Source organism: Mirounga angustirostris, unplaced genomic scaffold (genome assembly GCF_029215605.1).
Source record: "Mirounga angustirostris isolate CCGP_5_RB_7025 unplaced genomic scaffold, mMirAng1.0.hap1 SCAF_10, whole genome shotgun sequence".
Lineage (NCBI taxonomy): Eukaryota > Metazoa > Chordata > Mammalia > Carnivora > Phocidae > Mirounga > Mirounga angustirostris.
The window spans coordinates 138,443,954-138,462,562 of NW_026991718.1; the positions used below are offsets into that span (position 1 = coordinate 138,443,954).

An 18,609-nucleotide genomic window follows, 5' to 3' on the forward strand; every position below is an offset into this window, starting at 1 on the left:
CTCCCATCCTCTCCCCTCCTGTTCCCTGTTCTGCTTCTCAGGCAGCTGCTCTTTGTTGCTTCTGCGCCCTGTTCACACACTCGTTTTCACCTCACACTGCCTGCACCTCAGGTGGGTGTTGAGAGTCTCAGCTCCTCTCCTCAGGAAGCTTGCAGGGGCAGGGCCGGTGCCGAGGCGGTAATTAGGGCTGCTACTGGTAGAGGAATGACCGCACTGCAGTGAGGAGACAGGACCCAGAATCTTCCAGGGAGAAACGTGGGTGTTAGGGTTTCAAAAAGGTCCCCAGCCCCTGCGTGTGCGCTGGGCTTAGTGACTTGCTCCTAATGAATAGAATGTGGCAAATGGCTTCCAAGACGGTCTTACATGGTGTGGAGGCTCCTCTTCCTTCTCCCTCTCCACCTGCTTGCCCTGTGGGACCAGCTGCCCCGGGGAGAGTCCACGTGGTGAGGACCTGAGGCCTCCTGCCACAGGCCACGTGCAGGGGCCTCCTTGGAAGCAGCACCTTCAGCTCCGGTCCCGCCTTCAGGTGACCGGAGCCTCCGCCGACCGCTGACTGTAACCTCAACAGAGTCCCCGAGCCAGAACCACTCCAAACCTGCTCCCAAATTCTTGACCCACAGGAGCTATGAAATAATAAATGTTTTAAGCCATTAGGTTTTGGGGAAATTTGTTATACAGCAATGGATTACAGTGTTGTCAGGGAAGAGAACAGGGCAGAGGTGGTATTTGAATTGTTTCAGGCAGAGAGAGAAGAGCGGAGAGGGTTGTGGGTCTGAGCTCCAAGTGACTCACTTGGAGGTCCGCACCGGCTGGGGGATTTGGACCCCGTGGGGGAGGGCCGGGCTCTCCCTGGGTCGAGGAGTCCAGAGGTCGGGGACACTCTCTGTGTCTGGGGAAGCTGGAGTATATGAAAGGTGGCAGCCGTGCACCGTGGGGTGACCTCACGGGGTGGTGAATTGTGGGTGCTGCATGTCAGGTGGACACACTGCACCATGGGGACTACAACCAGTCTGGGCCCCTGTGAGGGCATTGGGAGGTGCCAGTGACTCAGAATAGCACAGCTAGAGAACCAGGCATAGAACCAGCTGGGAGCCACGGGGCCACGGGTGGGGAGCCTGGCTGAGGCCCACCAGGGTAGTCATCAGGGACTTGACCCCCCTCTTCCCCCCTCCTGGCAGAAAATGGTCTCTGAGCAGCCAGCACCTCAGTGTCCTCACCCTGCCCCCCGAGGTTCAGCATGGAGCTCCTGCTGGATGAATCTAGGCCCCAGCCCATACCCCAGGGAGAAAGGGGTCCAGATACCAGCCCATCCAAGTAACAGATGGCCTCTCTAGAGGGTGGGCGTGCAGAGGTCCTGGCAGGAGCACCCTGGGTCCTATGGCAGGATATGAGGGGGCCACAGGCGGCATGGGGGGCACAAAAGGGGCATGGGCCAAAGCATGGGGGGTCAAGAGAGGGCACACAGAGGGCACAGGCCTCCTGGTGAAATGCCACCCAAGTTTCAAGCGATGAGAGTGCATTCCGTGGCCTTATTTGAGGACTGAGTCTGTGGCTTTTGCAGTAACACTTGGCTTTCCTGCCCCAGGTGCTCACACTTTTATCATCTGTTAGTACTGTCTTGGGAGGAGCCAGCCTGACGTTCCCGGTTGTGGAATGCAGTGGTGGCCCTGGGATGAGATCACAGTTCGGCTTTCTTTTCCTCCAGATTACGGTGGTCAGGGAGGACGGGGAAGGAGCATCCAGGGAGGTTGTCCGTCTGTCTGTCTTTCAGCAGGTGAGTAGAGTCAGGATGTCTGTTGTGCCGAGAACTTTGGCCTGGGTCAGATCAGCAGGGTGGGGCAAGGGCCTGTATCCCTGCAGCTCCTCACCCAGGGGCTGTCCAGGAGGCAGCCATGGGAAGCGACGGGCTCATGGTCATCCCTGCAGGTGCGGTGGCCAGGCTTCGTGGGTCTTTCTCTCTGTGTGGAGAAGATAGCGATGGCATGTGAACAAGTGGGCCATCCCTCCGAAGCGACAGCACTTTTCCTAACAGACACACTGGGGCTCTGGTGGGAGGGGTGCCCAGGCCCCTGGGCTCCAGAAGCTGTTTCAGAAGCTCTCACAGGAAGGCATAGAGGAAGGGGTTGAGACAGGAGCTGGTGTAGCTGAGGCTGGTGATGACGTAGAAGATGCTGATGACCAGTGGTGTCTGGGGCAGGTCTGTGGTCAGGGCCACGATGGAGGCCAGGTGGAAGGGCGTCCAGCAGAGCAGGCCCACAGCCAGCATGGCCAGGACCAGGGTGGTCACCTTCCGCTTGGCCTTGCCCAGAGCTCTGGAGTGGAGTTGCAGGACCCACAGGCGACGTAGCAGGTCCACATAGAGCACACAGAGGGTGCGCACGGGCACCACAAAGCCCAGGACCAGCAGGTAGATGCGGCTGGCCTTGAACCAGGCCCTCTCAGGCTGTGGGAAGCTCAGCCCGCAACTCGTGACCTGCAGCTCATTGCTGTAGACATCGGCAAAGGCGAAGAAGGGCAGCACCATGATGGTGACACTGATCCAGACACACAGGCTGGTGATCTCTGCCCCCCGGAGGGTCCGCCGGGGCACATGGCGGGACTGTGTGGTGGCCAGCACCACCAGGGAGCGGTCCACACTCATGGTGGCCAAGAAGTAGATGCTGGAGAAGATGTTGTAGGGGTCGACGGCCAGCACCGGTTTGCAGAGCAGCTCCCCGAAGGGCCAGCGCTGCAGCAGGTGCTCCGTGATGTTGACAGGCAGTACCAACGTGAAGAGACCGTTGGCAACGGCCAGGTTCAGGATGAACACGTTGGTCACTGTTGTCATTTTGGGCACCCTCAGGATCACATAGATGACAGCTGTGTTGCCTGTCAGCCCTACGGCACAGATCGCGGAGTACACTGCTGGCAGGAACTCATAGAGGGCTGGCAGGGGCTCATGGAGGGTGACGTTGTGCCTGGTGCCATTGTCCCAAGTGCGGTTGGCGCCCATTGCAGCCTGGAAGGGGGAGCCTCTGCTTTCAAGGGGATCCAGCCCCGCAGCCTGCATCCTGAGGTGGGACCCAGGGCTGGTGGGAGGTGCCTTGGGGTGGGGAGTCTGGCTAGGGGCCTCCTTGGGCTGGATTCTGAGAAAGAGACAAAGAGAAATTTGGGATCTGACTCTTAGCTCAGAACGGCAGTGGCCTCAAGTTCTCTGGCAGAGGCTGTGGCCATTTTGCCAGGGTTGAGGACACACGGGGTCTCTCTCCATCCTCCCCCGTCCTGCCCCACCTGTGCGCAATTTACCTGGGATCGAGGCAGTGCCTTTGCAAACACACCTCCCAGGCTCACCCCTGTCCCCTTCAAATCCAGGGGTCCTGAAGCCAGAGCCCTCCCAGTCATACCCTCTTCAGGGCCACCTGCGCTTCGCCCCACTGACCTGTCTGACAACACGTGGCCCCAAGTCGGTGGCCTTGGTGGGCGTGTGAAGGAGGTCAGTGCAGGCTGTGGCAGGGGTGGAGGAGGGAGGTGAGGCCCACTGACAGGCTCTCACCAGGCTCCCACTCGGCTCTTGACTGTCTTGGGGGGCTTTTAGGACCTGCCTGGTCAGCAGCCTCGGCGTGAGCTGGCTTCCTGGCAAGGTCTGCAGCCCGGTGACAGCGCTAAGGAGCAGTGAAGGAGCCAGGCAGATCCTACTGGTTGAGGCGGAGCTCCGGGAACAGTGTGGGCAGAAGCTGCGGCAGCCCCTGTCGTCACCCCAGGGTCGCTGCGGTGCTCACTCGCCTGGGTGGACTCTCCAGTGGGTGGCCCTCTGTGTGTGTGTGTGTGTGGGAGGGCATGCAGTGCAGGGGCCTCCAGCGGGCCCAGGTCTGTTGGGAGGCATGTCTGTGTGGTCTGTACTTTTGTCTGTGGGTCTCTGGACCTGGGCACCCTTATCTGTGTGTGAGGGGGCCTTGGCGGTCTCGTGCCAGACCCTCCGTGTCTGCATGTGTGCATGTGGCTTCTGTGGTAAACTCTGTACCTGTGTCCGGGGGGCTCTGCTAGGTCCCAGCTGCATGTGGTGATCTGGGGGGTCTGGATGTCTTTGTGGGGAAGCAGACTTTGTTGCCCACAGAAAACCCAACTTCTCTCTCTCTTTTTTTTTGGTTGAGAGAAGAACCCATACGTGTGCAAAAACTACACACGTGGTGGAAGTCTGTGGAGAGAAGGTGACTGGCTCTTGTCCAGCCCCTGGTCCCTCCGTGAGCTGCCCACTGCCACTAACCACTCTCAAAGACTTGTTCGATCCTAAAACCCAGACTGCTGCCCAGCGCCATCTCCGGCTGGTTCCTCAGCATGACTTCTGCGTTGAGCTCCGTATGTTTCCAGTCTGGGGAGACATGGCTGCCCACTGCCGGCAGGGTGTCCCCCACCCTCCCCACCTGCCTGCTTCCCTCACCAGACTTGCCGCTCCCGTGTCCCTACGGCCTGAGTCAGGACGGGAGCCTGGGCAGTTGGCCAAACACCCTGAAGCCCCCAGGTCTGGGGCCCATGTCTGGGGCACCAGCCTCCCCTCCCATGGGCCCAGAGGTGGGCACAGCAGGGTGTGGGGGGCCTGCCAGCCTCAGCCAGGGGCTCCAGCTGTCCCTCCAGGGCTGGGCCTCCACCCGGCAGGGGACCCTCAAGGTAAGACGCACTTCACACCCTGGCAACTCCAAGGATCCTGGCCTCCAAATGGGCCTTCACTCAGCGTCATGCAGGAACATGCCAGCGTTTGTCTCTGCTGTGTGTAGGGCACCGCGGCTAGAATGTTCTCTGGAACAATTCACTGTCCCACACGAACACCCTCAGATTTCATAGATTTTTTAAAAGCCATATTTATTTATTTGAGAGCGAGAGCGAGAGCGAGCGCGAACGAGCGGGGTGTGGGTGGAGGCAGAGGGAGAGTCTTTTATGCAGACTCCGCGCTGAGTGTGGGGCCTTCGCAGGGCTCGATCTCACGACCCCGATTTCATGACCCTGAGATCGTGACCTGAGCTGAAACCAAGAGTTGGACACTCAACCGGCTGTGCCACCCGGGGCCCCGATTTCACAGAGTTGAATGAGGAGGTTCTCTTTGAGACGTCGGGGAGGCTGTCCCCCTTGCTTCTGTGAACCAGCCTGGGCCTGCGTCCCCTGGGTAGGAGGGGCGGCCCTTTGGTCCGGGCAGGACAGGCTTGGAGCATGAGTATGCTCCAGGTTGAGAACCAGCAAGGCCGGGGGCTGGAAGTCAGGAAGTGTGAGGAGAAGCCATGTGGGGGCTCCGTCCTACAATCGGGCTGGACTTGGTGATCTGGGGGTACTTGTGTGGGGGGCTGTGGTGCTGGGTTAGCTCACCGTCCCTGAACACCAGAGACAGGATGGAGAGGAGTTTGGGAGCCCCACTCCCCTAGCCGTGCGGCCTGTGTGTGGGCTGTGCAGAGGCTGACCACTCTGGGCCTGGATGTGGGCCTTCCCCGGGAGGGCTGCTGGGGGTCCCCATCCCCTGCTCACCTTGGGAGGGGCCCCGGGCTCTGTCTGCCCTCTGGCCAGCATGTAACTGATTGGTGTCCTGTCTTGCCCTGAGCACAAGTCCTGGGGTGGGGGTTCTTCACAGCGAGGCTGCCCTTGAGGGGACCCTTGTAGCAAGATACCAAATACCACCCCAAACTTTCTCTGGAGCTGGTAATTCCAGGCAGGTCTTTTCTCAAGCCCTCGGGAAGGGAACAGCCCAGTATCAGAAGAAACCCCAAGAATCCTCCTGGGGTTTCCCCCTATGCTTCTGGCTCCCTCTGAAGCAAACCTGAGTCTGGGTTTCACCCCACCAGTGTCTGGCTGGGTCTGGGACTCTGAGCCCCTCCCAGGCCTGCTCTCTGCTCTCCTGAGTCTGTCCTGGGGGCCGGCCCGGCTGCCCACTCAGCCTATCACATCTGAAGTGGATGGGGGTGGCAGATGGGAGGGTGGGGTCCCAGGGGCAGCAGGGGCTGGGGGGAAATGGGGGCACCGGCTGTGGGTGCTCAGGACCCCAGGGAGCCAGCTCCAGCTTTGTAGGTGCAGTGACACCCAGATGCCTCTTCCCAGCCTCAGAAGCCCCTCATCCATGGCCCCACTGCAACAGCATGACCCAAGGGCCGCATGGCCCAGCCCTTACCCCCTCAGCCCTTCGTTCTGCCTGGTGGGCTGGGCATCACGTGAGTGTCACTTTGTGGAAATGGTTTCCATTTTCAGAACCGAGTCAGGCGAGGCCTGTGGAGAGGAGCCGTGGAAGGGTGTGTGTGTGATGTTGTGTGTTGGTGAGCATGGATTTGTGCACGGCTGTGTGCAGCTGTTCACGTGTTGGGAGGAAGCAGATCCAAAGAGCCCAGGGGAGCTCTGCCCCCACCAGTGTTGTGGGGAGTGAGTGTCAGGACCCTGAGACACTGTAGAAACGAGCAAGCTCAGTCGGGACACTTTCTTTTTTTTTTAAAGATTTATTTACTTATTTGAGAGACAGAGCTGGAGCGGAGGGGTGGGGGATGGGGGAGAGGCAGAGGCGAGGGGGAGGGGCAAGCAGACTCCCCGCTGAGTGTGGGGCTCCGCCAGGCCCCTCTTCGTGATAGCTTTATTCTCACTGTCATTTCCGTTGGGTGTGGCAGTCACCTTCCACCGGCCCTGACTAGACCGGGCTACTTGGGTCTTCGCACACTTACATCACACGCACTCACACCCACGGGGCTTACCTGTGTGCCATCTCAGCTCCTTGCAGGTGGGTCTGGTGGGTGGGGGCGGGGCTTTGCCCTGCAGGCTAGAGTCCAGGCCTGTCTGCTCTCCTGCTGTCCCCCTCACTGGCCCAGCAGGAACAGGGACAGCCTGTGGCTTGCAGCCCTGCAGGTGAAGTGCTCCTCAGAGTGCCTGGGCCTCAGCCGTCTCTCAGCAGGTACCAGAAGCTTAGTTCACTGGAAAAAGACAAATGATTCGGGGCCCATTTCCCTGCGATGGGAACCAGGTTCTCCCACTTCTCCAGGGAGGCAGAGAGAGCTCTGTATTTATTAAACAGAGGGGGGCTCCTCCCCTTCAGGACTCCCTTCCTGCCACTGGGCGCCCAGCTGCCTCCCCCTCCCCCAACAGTGGGCACTGAGCTGTGCCCAGGGGCACGTCGTGGCTTGGGGGTTCCTGTGCCAGGCTGTGAGGGAGGCCTCTGGCTCAGGGAAGGTGGGAAAGTCCTCGGGGCAGCCAGACTGAGGTCCTACAAGGGCTTTTGCTCAGTCAACTCTCAAATACCCCAACTCTAGGCTCAGAGTCAGTGTCTGCTCCACAAAAGAAGACAGCAGTGAACAAAGAAGAGAAACCTCCTGCTCTCACAGGGCCGACCCTGTAGTGGGGAAGCATCAGTACAGTGTAAGCTGTGGTCAAGGACAAGGCACGCTATGGGGAAGCACAGCTGAGGGGCCTTGCAAGTGTGTGTGTGGAGGGCAGAGGGTCACGGGGGAGGGAGAGGCCTTCGGGGAGGAAGGAGCCAGGGGCTTCGTCTGCCCTACTGGGGCTACTGGCTCTTGTTTGTGTGGAAGTTTTGAGGAGGGGAGGACGGTCCTGCCAGGTCCCCGGGTGGAGAGGGTCTGTGAGGTGAGGGGGTGGAGAAGGCCAAGGAGGCTGGGGGAGGGTCCTTTGCAGGAGCCCTGTCTTGGGGGTCTTTGGGGCAGTCAGGTCAGAGGACAGGATAACATCCAGAGTCCATCGAGCTGTGGGCAGCACCAACCCCGCCTGAGGTCTTTGGGAAGCAGGGTTTGGGGCAGCCTGGGCCGCGGCTTGAGGCTGGTTGCTCACAGCCTGCCCGGGCTCCGGCACCTGCCCCCCCCAGACACAGGCGGAGAAACACCCAAGCAGGAAGGAGGCCTGATGGCTTCCCAAGGCAGCCCAGGTCCTTCTCAGCCTGGGAGGGTCATTGAGGTCCACTACCAGAGAGCTTACTTCTTCCTGTCCCCCAGAAACTCCGATCAGGAGGGATGGGGGGACTCAAGTGGAGATGGAGCCGCAGATGTGGGTGGCAGCGTCCCCTCCTTCCTGAGACAGGCCCTGCTGGGTAGGACCCGGGGGCCTGTCCCAAGTTTGGGGGTGGTCTCCTGGGTGGTCTTGGTGCACTTGGTGAGAGGGGTGGAGGGGTGTCTCCTCCCGTCCTCCAGCAGAGTTCCTATGGTCACTCTGAGAGCATGGGCAGGGCAGAGAGGGAGGGCGCAGGCGCTGACGTGTCCCGAGCGGGAGGGGTCACAGGCATATCTGTGTATGTAAATATGCATGTTGGGGGTGGGAGAGTGTGGATGTATCTTGACACCCTCCACCTGGGCCTGGAGTGGCCCAGCAGCCTGGGCCAGAGATGGACCCAGGAACGAGCCACCTGTCAGCAGGTTTATGCCAAAGCTCAGTGGGCAGGCAAGGTTGAGTCAGGTTCACATCAGCTCCCGCAGAGCCATGATTCAGACCCGAAGGCCAGGCCAAGGGAAGACTCTAGAGATGGACAGTCCTTGGGCCTCCATGTGGGGCTCATGCCACACAGCTCAGCTTGGTTCTGGTCCCAGGGAGTGTGGGCAGCCGGCCGTTTCCACAAGTGGGGCTGGGTATAGGATGCTCCACAGGCCAGACCTGTTGACCTTGGACCAGGCTCTCTGTCTGTGAGTTGATGATGCAGGGGTGAGACGGTTGGAGGAGTAAGGCCAGGGTGAAGTGGCCCTCCCATCTCCTGGAGCCTCCCCAACTCCTAGGCAGGGAGGACGAGACCGAGCTGGCACCTAGTAGGGCCAGTCCTGCTGGGCAAGGTTGCTCATTCCCTTACCCCTACCCACATGCCTGGCACCAACCGCAAGCTCAGAGGATGGAGCCTGGCCTGAGCCTGCTGCAGAAGCTTTGCGGACCCTGCGGCCCTGTACCAAGCATATCACACACACCCTCCCACAGTACACAGATCTCATCACAACGGTCTCTCCGCCCCCACCCCCCCAGGGTTCACACAAACTCCTGGTCAATTCCAGGCCCCGCTTGCTGTCTTTAGAGCCAGATGGTGGGGTGGGGCTGTCTGGGATGGTCACTGAGGCTGGGCACTGGTGAGGGGCCCTCTCTGGCTGAAGGACCGTCAGTGATGGGGCAAGGTGGCCAGGGCAGTCATGGGGCCCCCAGGTCACATGCTTGGTGCCCACATTCTCGCTGCACAGGTGAACACACGTGTGCATCCTGCCCTGTGTCCACAGCATCTTGCTCACCCTTGCTCATGTGCAGTCACCTGGAGACACTTCTGTGCCCCACGTTGGGTCTGCACGTGGTACATGTCGCTGCTCCTGAGTCTCCTCTGTGCGTCTGGGGGAACCTTTCCCAGGGGCTCTACCCCCACCCTCACCTTCTCTTCAGCCTCTGTGGCCAGTGACCACGGTCCTGCTGTGGAGGAAACCAGCAGGCCAGGTGTCAGCACGGCTCTGATGCAGGGGGCTGGTTTGGATGCTGGAGGGGGGTTTGAGGAGGGGCTGTGCCTGGGTCTGGGGGAAGCAGTCCAGAGTCAGGGGGAGTGTGGGGAAGGAGGCAGGGCTCAGCTGGGGGCTGTTGGAGCTGGCTCCGGCCTCCCCTCCAAATCCTTGTCCTCTGTGCAGGCCCTGGTGTTTTGGTCCACAAGTTGTGTTGGCTGCTGAAGGAAGGGGGCCTCCAGGAGTGGAGAGAGGCACCTCAGCCTGGTGACTCCACCCATGGCCCTGCCCCACACTGGGCCTCCTGCTGATGGGGCTGCCCTGGACTCCACTCACACTTTGGCTCACTGGTACCTCTGCTGGTCCGAGTAACAGACATTGACATTGGCCTGTGCATGCACCAGGTCCTAGACTTAGTGCTGGGGGCCCGATTAGGCTGCGACCTAGGTGGGCTGGGCTAGTGCCTCTGTCTAGGGCTTATGGGAGGGGCCTTTTGCTACTGCCTTGGCAGTGGTCAGGAGAATGGGCTGAGGCGGGGAACCCCCAGACCCAGCTGAAGATGGAGCAGAGCCAGGCCAGCCTGGGGATGGGAGATGGAGGAGATGAGGGGCCCAGGGGCCCAGTGTCATAGCAAAAGCTTCCGGGTCTATCTTCAGGGTGGCCTCCTGCCCTGATCAGGGTTCCCTTCTTGTACGCAGAGTCCCTCCAAGTGCTTCACTGGGGCTCCTTCTCTGTCTTGTCCCTGGACTTGTGTCTTCAGGGCTGTGTCTAGAGCCCAGGCCTGGGTGTCCTTCCTTACCTGGCCTCTTCTTGAAGCTCCAGGAGCTGCCAGGTCTTGGAGGACGCTGTGTGCCCCACACCTGCCCTGGGTGAGTCAGCAAGGGCCCAGCTCCTACCCACCTATAGGCTCTCTAGTGGCCATGACAGCCCTGTCCAGACAGGTCATACCTGGTGTCCACTTCGGCTGTGCTCTCTCAAGAGCCCCGTGCCCCCCCACCTGTGACCCTGTGGCCTTCAACATCCCATTTGTGGGATGGAGGGTGACCCGCTGTCCCGGTTTACTTGGGCCTCTCTGGGTTTTAGAGCTGGACCTCCGAACTCCAGGAAACCCCTTGGCCCTGGACAGACCATTTATCCGCGGGGCCCGTCAGGGTACTTATGAGAGGGTACTTCCCCTGGAGGGAAGGCCACCTGGTGTAGCCCATGGGGACAAGGCCTGGGCTCCGCCAGAAGATGACTTTGTGTCCCCCACCTCCACACAGGGCCCAGGCACCTTTCCTAATTCCCTTGACCTGCCTCCTTCTGCTTTATCTGAATGCCCACTGTGGGCCAGGTAACACCACTGGTGTTTTCTTGGCCCACAATGACCCAGGACGCAGTACCACCCCTAGCCCACTCTGGAGGTGAAAACAGGAGGCTCTGGCGGGGCTTCTCCAGCATGAGCTTGCAATCCTAGTGCGACAGGACATGTTTAGCTTCCAAAGGAGCTGCTTCTGTCAGCATCACCCACAGGAGGGTACTTGGGGGCTGGCCCTGGTATCGACCACCCACCGGCTGCTCCCTGGAAGCTGGAAACTCGGGGCCCCTGCTCCTTCCCAGGGGTAGGGAAGTGTGGCTGTGAGCAGAGCTCACGCTCTCACTGAGGAGACCCTCAGAGCTGGTGGCTCAGGCCATGCAGGTGGGTCCTGCCCGAGGCCTCTGTCCACACCCCCAGGCAGTGGTCTGGAGTGCGGGTCTAGAGCCAGCTGTCCTTGCTGTGTGACCCAGGGTGAGGTGCTCAACCTCTCTGAACCTCCATTTCCTCATTTGTCAAACTGGGATCATAATTTTCCTGCCTTAGAGTGTGGAGGGGATTAGGCTGAGATAGTGCCGGCCAATGACTCTGCTCACTGCCTGTACAAGCTGGATCCAGTGCCTGTTGATGCTGGAAGAAGTCTGCATTCCTACCTGCCCATGCTGCTCTGGAGCCGGTCTGGGGTTTCAGCCTTGGGCTTGGGCAGCTCAGATGAACACTGGGAGCCCATGGTGACCTCACATCGACCGTGAGTGGGACAGGAGGCTGCTAAGGGGCCATGAGCTGCAAGATTCAGGGGAACAGGGCTTCCTGGAGGTGGGTGTGGTGGGGGGATCATCAGCTTGTGTAAGGAACTGGGAAACCAGGAGGCTAGCTACTGGCCCAAAGCACCTTGAAGGCCCCGTCTCCCAAGAGGCCTTCTCAGATTGGTTCTGTCCAACCTCAAGAGGGGCAGCTATTTTCCCCAAGTCTGGGGTCAAGGGCAGGATCCCCTCTATGTCCCAGGCCAAGTGGGTTCTGCGCAATGCAGCCCAACCCTGACACCCAGTGGCCAGTTATGAGCACTGCTGCAGAGAAGACAGGACCGCTGGAACCCCGACAAGCCCGAAAGAGGCCCCAGGGGTGGGACCCCAGACTTGGTGACAGGACTGCATGTGGCTCATCCAACACATCTGTGAGCTTCCGTGTGAGGGGCATGTTCCTGAAGATTCAGAGACACATGGGTCTCACCCCCAAGTAGTTCCATTCTGGGGTTGATCTTTTCATGCTAGTGGCTCATCTTTCCTGGGCCAACATTGATGGGGTCATGGCAGGTTTCCGAGAGAGGTTGTGTCTTAGCTGTTCTTCTAGGGGTGAGTAGCGGTACCTGGGGAGGGTGGAGGAACATGAGAGGGAGCAAACAAGACTGGAGATGGGGAGGGGTGAGGCTGAGGGCAGGCGGGGCTGCAGTGAGAACATCAATGGGTCTCTGTGGGCACTGGGGGCTGCAGATAGTTTTGTGTCCACATTTGTGTTTCAAAGCAATCATTCTGGCTGCTGGATGGAAGGTGGATGTGAGGGTTGAGGGTGGCAGTATGTGGCCAGCCTCTGAGACTCCAGGCTGGTGGGGGAGTGGGCCTGGGGGCAGACAGGGCCTGGGGGCAGGCTGCCTTGGAGTGGAACTGTGGGTCCCAGCGCCCTTGAAGACAGAAAGGTGGTGACATCTGATGTTGGGAGACCTGGGCTGGAGCCTCAGCTGCCAGCTGACCTAGGGATGGAACAGGTGCAGAGGGGTCCATGGCGAGGGGCTTACCTGGTCTCAGCTGCCTGGAGAGGTCTCAATGAAGTCCCTGCCCGATGCTTCAGTCGGCTTTCTTTCCAGCTGGGCAGGGGCAGTGCAGAGCTCTGGCGGCAACATTGGTGGCCAAATCTTACATCTCCAGAGAGCAGAGAAGTGGGTCCAGGGGGTATTTTGAGGGTGGGGAGGTGTCTGGGCAGTGGAAGCTTCCCTGGAGCCCAGAGGGACAATAGATGAGGCAGGGGCCTAGGGGCCTGAGCAGGGACTTAGCAGCTTGAAAGGCTCCAGAGGTGTCCAGAGGGGCTTTGGGGACTTGGTGTTTCTTTTCTTTTCCCTTTTTAAAGACGATTTATTTATTTATTTGAGAGAGGGGAGGGGAGAGTGCATGTGAGAGGGGGAAGGGGCAGAGGGAGAGAGCGAATCCTTAGGCAGGCTCAGCACTGAGTGCCCGACCAGATGTGGACCTTGACATGGGGTTGATCTCAGGACCCTGAGCCAAAACCAAGAGTCGGACGCTTAACCGACTGAGCCACCTGGGGTCCCTGGGGACTTGACATTTCTGTGTGATCTGTGTGAACGTGTCATCCCTACCCTGGTGTGGAGCTTCTGTGATGGGCAAGAGAATATGCATGTGTATACGTGGTGTTGTGAGCACGTGTGTAAACTGTGTGTTGTGCATGCACGCGTGTGGTGTTTATGCACAGCGTGTTGTGTATGCACATATGTGAGGTGTCTGGGAGTTCTCCTTTCTGCCTCTGCTAATTTCTTCAGTCCTTCTCTACTTGGCAACCAGACTGATTTTTCTAAAATCCAGTAGGATTATGTCCTTTCTCTTTAAAATCCTTTAAAAACTACTCATTAAAATATTTATCAGTGAAATGATGTGATCATATTTGGGATTTGCTTCAAGATAATCTTGTGAGTGTGGACATAGAATAAACAAAATGGGAGAGGTCTGGAACTGATCTTTGTTAGAGCTCAGTGACAAGCATGGACAATCCTTGTGTTCTTCTCTTTACTTCGGTGTATGCATGAAATTTTGTCAGGATAAACTGTAAGTCAAAAGACTTTGAGGGGCGCCTGGGTGGCTCAGTCGTTAAGCGTCTGCCTTTGGCTCAGGTCATGATCCCAGGGTCCTGGGATCGAGCCCTGCATCGGGCTCCCTGCTCAGTGGGGAGTCTGCTTCTCCCTCTCCCTCTCCCCCTACTTGTGTTCCCTCTCTCGCTGTGTCTTTCTCTGTCAAATAAATAAATAAAATTAAAAAAAAAAAAAAGACTTTGCAATGTCAAAAAAATTACTGGGTGTCCTGTTGGCTCTCCCTTCCAGATTTTCTGTCTTTCATTATCTTTGAACTATCTTATAGCTCTATAATTGCAGAAAATTGATAGTAAAGCAAACGTTTCTTGTTCATTGAAATGCAAATTAATTTTGTCTGGTGGAAAGCAGCTGATGATTGCTCTTTGGTAGTGACCAGTGGTGCATCCTCTTACTACAATTCATTGATTGCCTATATATATGTTTGTGGTTTGGATTTTCCTTTGAAGTGGGTTGTAACATTTTATTGGTTTCTTCATCAATGAGTGTTGTGGGTTGTGTCCCTTAAAAAGATAATGTTGAAGTCTTAATGCCCAGCACCTGTGAATGTGACCTTATTTGAAAGTCAGGTCTTTGCAGATGTGATTAGTTAAGGTGAGGACATACGGGAGTCAAATCCTTATTGGAAGAGGGAAATTTGCCCCCAAACACAGAAGATACAGCAAGAGTGCCAAGTGGCGCACGATGGAGGCGGAGATTGGTCTATGAGCCGAGGAACCCTGGAGGCCCCAGAAGCTGTAAGGAGTAAGAAAGTGTGCTCGGGTAGAGGCTTTGGAGAGAGCGTGGACTTGCTGACGCTTTGGTTTTGGAGTTCTGCCTCCCAGAGCTGTGAGAGAGTGAAGTTCTGTTGCCTGAAGTACCCTGTGCATGCCCACCCCTCCCAGTCTGCGGCAGTACTTCCATGCTGCTCGCTCTCTCCGGGAGCTCCAAATGGAGGGGTCAGGCTTCCAGGAAATGAGGTGGGTGGAGGGGAGGTCATGGAGACGAGTTTGTCCTTTCTCCTCAAGGCGGTGGGAGGCGTCTGGGGAAAAAATGACAAAAGACAAAAACCAAATCATTCTAAAGACGTTAAAGAATAAACTTTTCCAGGTAAGATCATGATCCTCACGTCCAAGATTTTGTTTTCTTTTCTTTTTAAAAAAGATTTCATTTATTTATCAGAGAGAAACAGAGAGAGCACAAGCAGGGGGAGGGGCAGAGGGAGAAGCAGGCTCCCCGCTGAGCAAGGAGCCCAATGCCGGGCTTGATCCCAGGACCCTGGGACCATGACCTGAGCCAAAGGCAGACGCTTGACCAGCTGGGCCACCCAGGCGCCCCATTTGTCTCATTTTCATGCGTTCTCGCTCCTGGGGCGGAGAACAGGGTGTGCAGCTCTGCAGGCTGCTTGCTTCTGCAGATGATGCTGGCAGAGGCCAGCCCACGGGAGTGCAGGAGTCGTGTGTTGAAGGTGGAGCATCAGCATGTCTGTCCTGGCTCGCTGACACTTCATCAATCAGTCCACAAATGACAGTGAGAGTGGCTCTGGCCCTCGTGGCTCCAGATGTGTTTGTAGACACCAGGTGGATGCACCCTGGGACCCATGCCCTGGAGGGTGAGCTGCGGGTGCACCGCAGTGTAGACTCACTGGGGGTGGATACGCTCCACTCTGTGCACTGCAAGATGGACGTACTGGGTGTAGTGCAGGGAGGACCCTCTGCAGTGTGGACATGCTGGCTGCGGTGTAGACTCTGCCGTACGGAAGCAGGCCTCGGAGTGGACGGTGTGGGCCGTCTATGGACGCTGCTGTTCTGCGGCATCTGGCTGGGCCAGGAGGCAGGGTGAGGATGGCTGCTGGGGCTGTGGCTGGGCTGCCCATCTGATGAGGCTGAAACTCAACCCTGAGCCCGGGTCAGTGTGCCCTGGTGGGGGTCGTGTCCTCTCTGACATCCTGCGGGAACCGTTGTCACTCACTATCTGTCCTCGTGGCCCCTCGGCCTGAGCTCTGTCTGTCCCAATGGAGCACTGGGGGCCGCAGGGGGGTGTCAGGCCACGTTTCTCCCTGGGGTCATTGGGTCATTGGTCTTGGTCCACAGCCATGTTGGAAGGGGTCCCTGACGCTTGCTTCAATAGCTTCTGTGCACCGCACCCCACTGCCTAGGCAGGTCAGGGCGGGCCTGGCACCCGGGTTTTCTTTACTTTTATTTTTTAAGAGATTTTATTTATTTATTTGAGAGAGAAAGAGAGAGCACGGGTAGGGTGGAGGGGCAGAGGGAGAAGGAGAAGCAGGCCCCTAGGATCATGACCTGAGCTGAAGGCAGATGCTTCACTGACTGAGCCACCCAGGTGCCCCTCTTTCTTTATTTCTTCATTTTTAACTGAAGCCTGACAAACACACTGATGCATTCAGATCCAATGTGTGCCCCTGTGGGCCTTCAGAGAGAGCCCTGGATCACACAGAATGTGGCCCCAGAGCAACCCACCCCAGGTTTAATAGGGCCCCCAGCCTGTGTCTCCTCCATCACCTGCCAGAGGGTGGCAGAGTCTCCTCATGTTTGCCCACCCGGACAGCTTCCAGGGATTCTTGGGGGAGGAACCCGTCTCTGGGATGCTGGGAATGGCAGAAGCTCCCATTGGACTCTCAGAGGGGCTGGCATCAAAAGGAGGGGGCGACTGTTGCCATAGTACCTGATCTCCCAACACTCAGAGTCACTTGAGGGGGTCCCCAACCCCAGGCCCCAGGGCCAGAACCTCTGGGATCGGCTACAGGATTGGGAATCTAAAAAAGCATATATAAATATTTTAATACATTCTTCTTCCTTTTTGGAGGAGGGGAATAAGTTATACATGCAGATGGTTCAAACAAAAAAATGCACAAGGGAGGGACACAGTAAGGAAGAACCCTCTGTCCCCTGTTTCTCAGCCACAGAGAGTGATCTGTTCTGCCATCAGTCTCTCACGGGCCCTTCAGGGCAGATCTGTGCTCCACACAACACACACACACACACACACACGCGCGCGCATGAGCACTCCCATGGAGCCTGTCCGCGTGGCCCGGTGTCTGCGAGAAGCGCCACATGGTCCATGGAGCTGCCTAGGCATTGTGGATTGATAGTCAGGCTGTTTCTGATCTTTTCCTCATGGACAGCGGTGCCAGTGCTGTCTTGTCTTGGGCTGGGTTCCTGGAAGTACTGGGCAAGAGCGTGCAATTATAACTTTGGAAGAGCTGTTGTCAAGCTGCCCTCCTCAGAGCTGGCCCTAGACCCCGGCCCTGCAGCACTGTGAGGTGTCCCGCCCGCACTCTCCCCGCACGTCTGCGCTAAGAAGCCCTTGAATCTTGGCCAGTCTAAGGGGTTTGAAAGAGAAGCCCCGTGGTTAGAGATCACGTTTCTCCCCTAGCAGTCAAGTTGAACAACTTTTTATATGTTTAAAAATTATAATTTCTCCTTCTATAAATTATTTAATCCTTGGCCCATTTTTTTATTGCGTTGTTGGACTTTGTCTTATGGATTTGTACAGCCTTTTTGCACAGTAAGGCTTTATCCCTAAGTACTTGCAAATATTTTTCTTCATTTGTCATTTGACTTTTGTCTTTGTTTATAGTAGTTTTGCCTTATAGAAATATTTTTACTACGTGAAGTAGTAAAATTTTTTATAATTTGGGCTTTGTGAGCTCAAAATATTCTTCTTATGTTTTCCTCTAGTACTTCTATGGTTATATTTAAATATCTGTATCTTTGGTCCATTTAGGATTTATTTTGGTATAAAATCCAAGTTAGAGATCTGTGTCAATTAGGGTCCAGGTAGAAGACACATGTCACATCCAGCTGGGAAACTGAGGAGAGCTGAATAAGGGGATTAAGGTGTGGGCAGAGGGACTACCCGGAGTAAAGTGGGGTCTACCCTTAATCCCAGAGGGCCCAGAGAAGGCCGCCCTACAGGAGCTGAGACCTGTGGGTGAGAATAAACACCTCAGTTCCAATCTCCTGCAAGGCTCCTCAGACAGGAGGCAGATGGCTAACAAGGGCACCATGGTTCTGGGCAGAGGGGAGAGATGAAGAGTGGGATAGGATGGATGTTGGGCATGTCCAGCCACAGATGGTGAATCAGTTATTCAATCAACACATTGACTTGGGAAGGGGGCTTTTGAGGAGCTCCCCAGGGGACTTGGACAGAGCCTCTAGGGTACAAGATGGGATTGGGGGTTAGGAGGCTCTGGAGGCCAAGGGGAAGGATCTTTGTGGGATGAGCTGCCCATGGGCTGGTGGCCCTCTGGACAAAGCCATGATCTGCCTCTCCAGCCCCGGCTGTCTCTGCCGAGCTCACGGGACCTCTCTGTGGTGGTGGGAGGATGATGCTGGACTGTGCATGGAGCAGGGTCTGTGGGGATGGACAGTGCGAGGGAGGCCATTGGTGTGAACAGGGACCCCCAGCCTCCTCCCAGACAAGGACCCACAGGCCAGCGAGTGCATCGTGTTGCACCCTCATTCATTCATCCACTCAGCAAGGGGTCAAGCCCTTGCCAAAAAGTTATGTTTCTTGACGTAAAATTCTACATTAAAACAATATTAAACTATAAATTGGTGTAGCAAAGTCCAAAACATTGATAATTTTCCTCAGGATGACTATTTGTACACTTTTGGGGAAAAAAAGCCAAGGGGCACCTGGGTGGCTCAGTCAGTTAAGCGTCTGACTCTTGGTTTCGGCTCAGGTCCTGATCTCCGGTTTATGAGATCGAGCCCTGCATCAGGCTAAGCGCTCAGCAGAGAGTCTGCTTGAGATTCTCTCCCTCTCCCTCTGCCCCTCCACCCCCTCTCTCAAATAAATAAACAAATATAACCTTTAAAAAAAGCCAAATTCTTAAAACAGTTATTTTTGGTGCTTTGATAGTTCCTTAAACACTTGCTTTGACTGTTAGAAATTCAGTGCTCAGGTAGGTGGGGTCCCTGTGGGTGGAGCCTTGACTGTGCAGACCTAGGAGAGGGGAGTGGGAGTTTGGGTCCAGCACAGGCTGCCCCAGGAAGGGGCTTGGCTGTCGTCCTGCAGGAGCCGCTGCCGACTGCACC

The 18,609-nt window shown here is 57.0% G+C and overlaps 1 protein-coding gene across 1 annotated transcript; it reads right to left on the reverse strand.

The window, feature by feature from the left end:
- Positions 1-2,098: 2,098 nt before the first annotated feature.
- Positions 2,099-3,049, reverse strand: NPBWR2 (neuropeptides B and W receptor 2). The gene has a single exon (XM_045886293.1). The coding sequence runs from the start codon at positions 3,047-3,049 to the stop codon at positions 2,099-2,101; it is 951 nt and encodes a 316-aa protein (XP_045742249.1).
- Between the last annotated feature and the right edge of the window lie 15,560 nt (positions 3,050-18,609).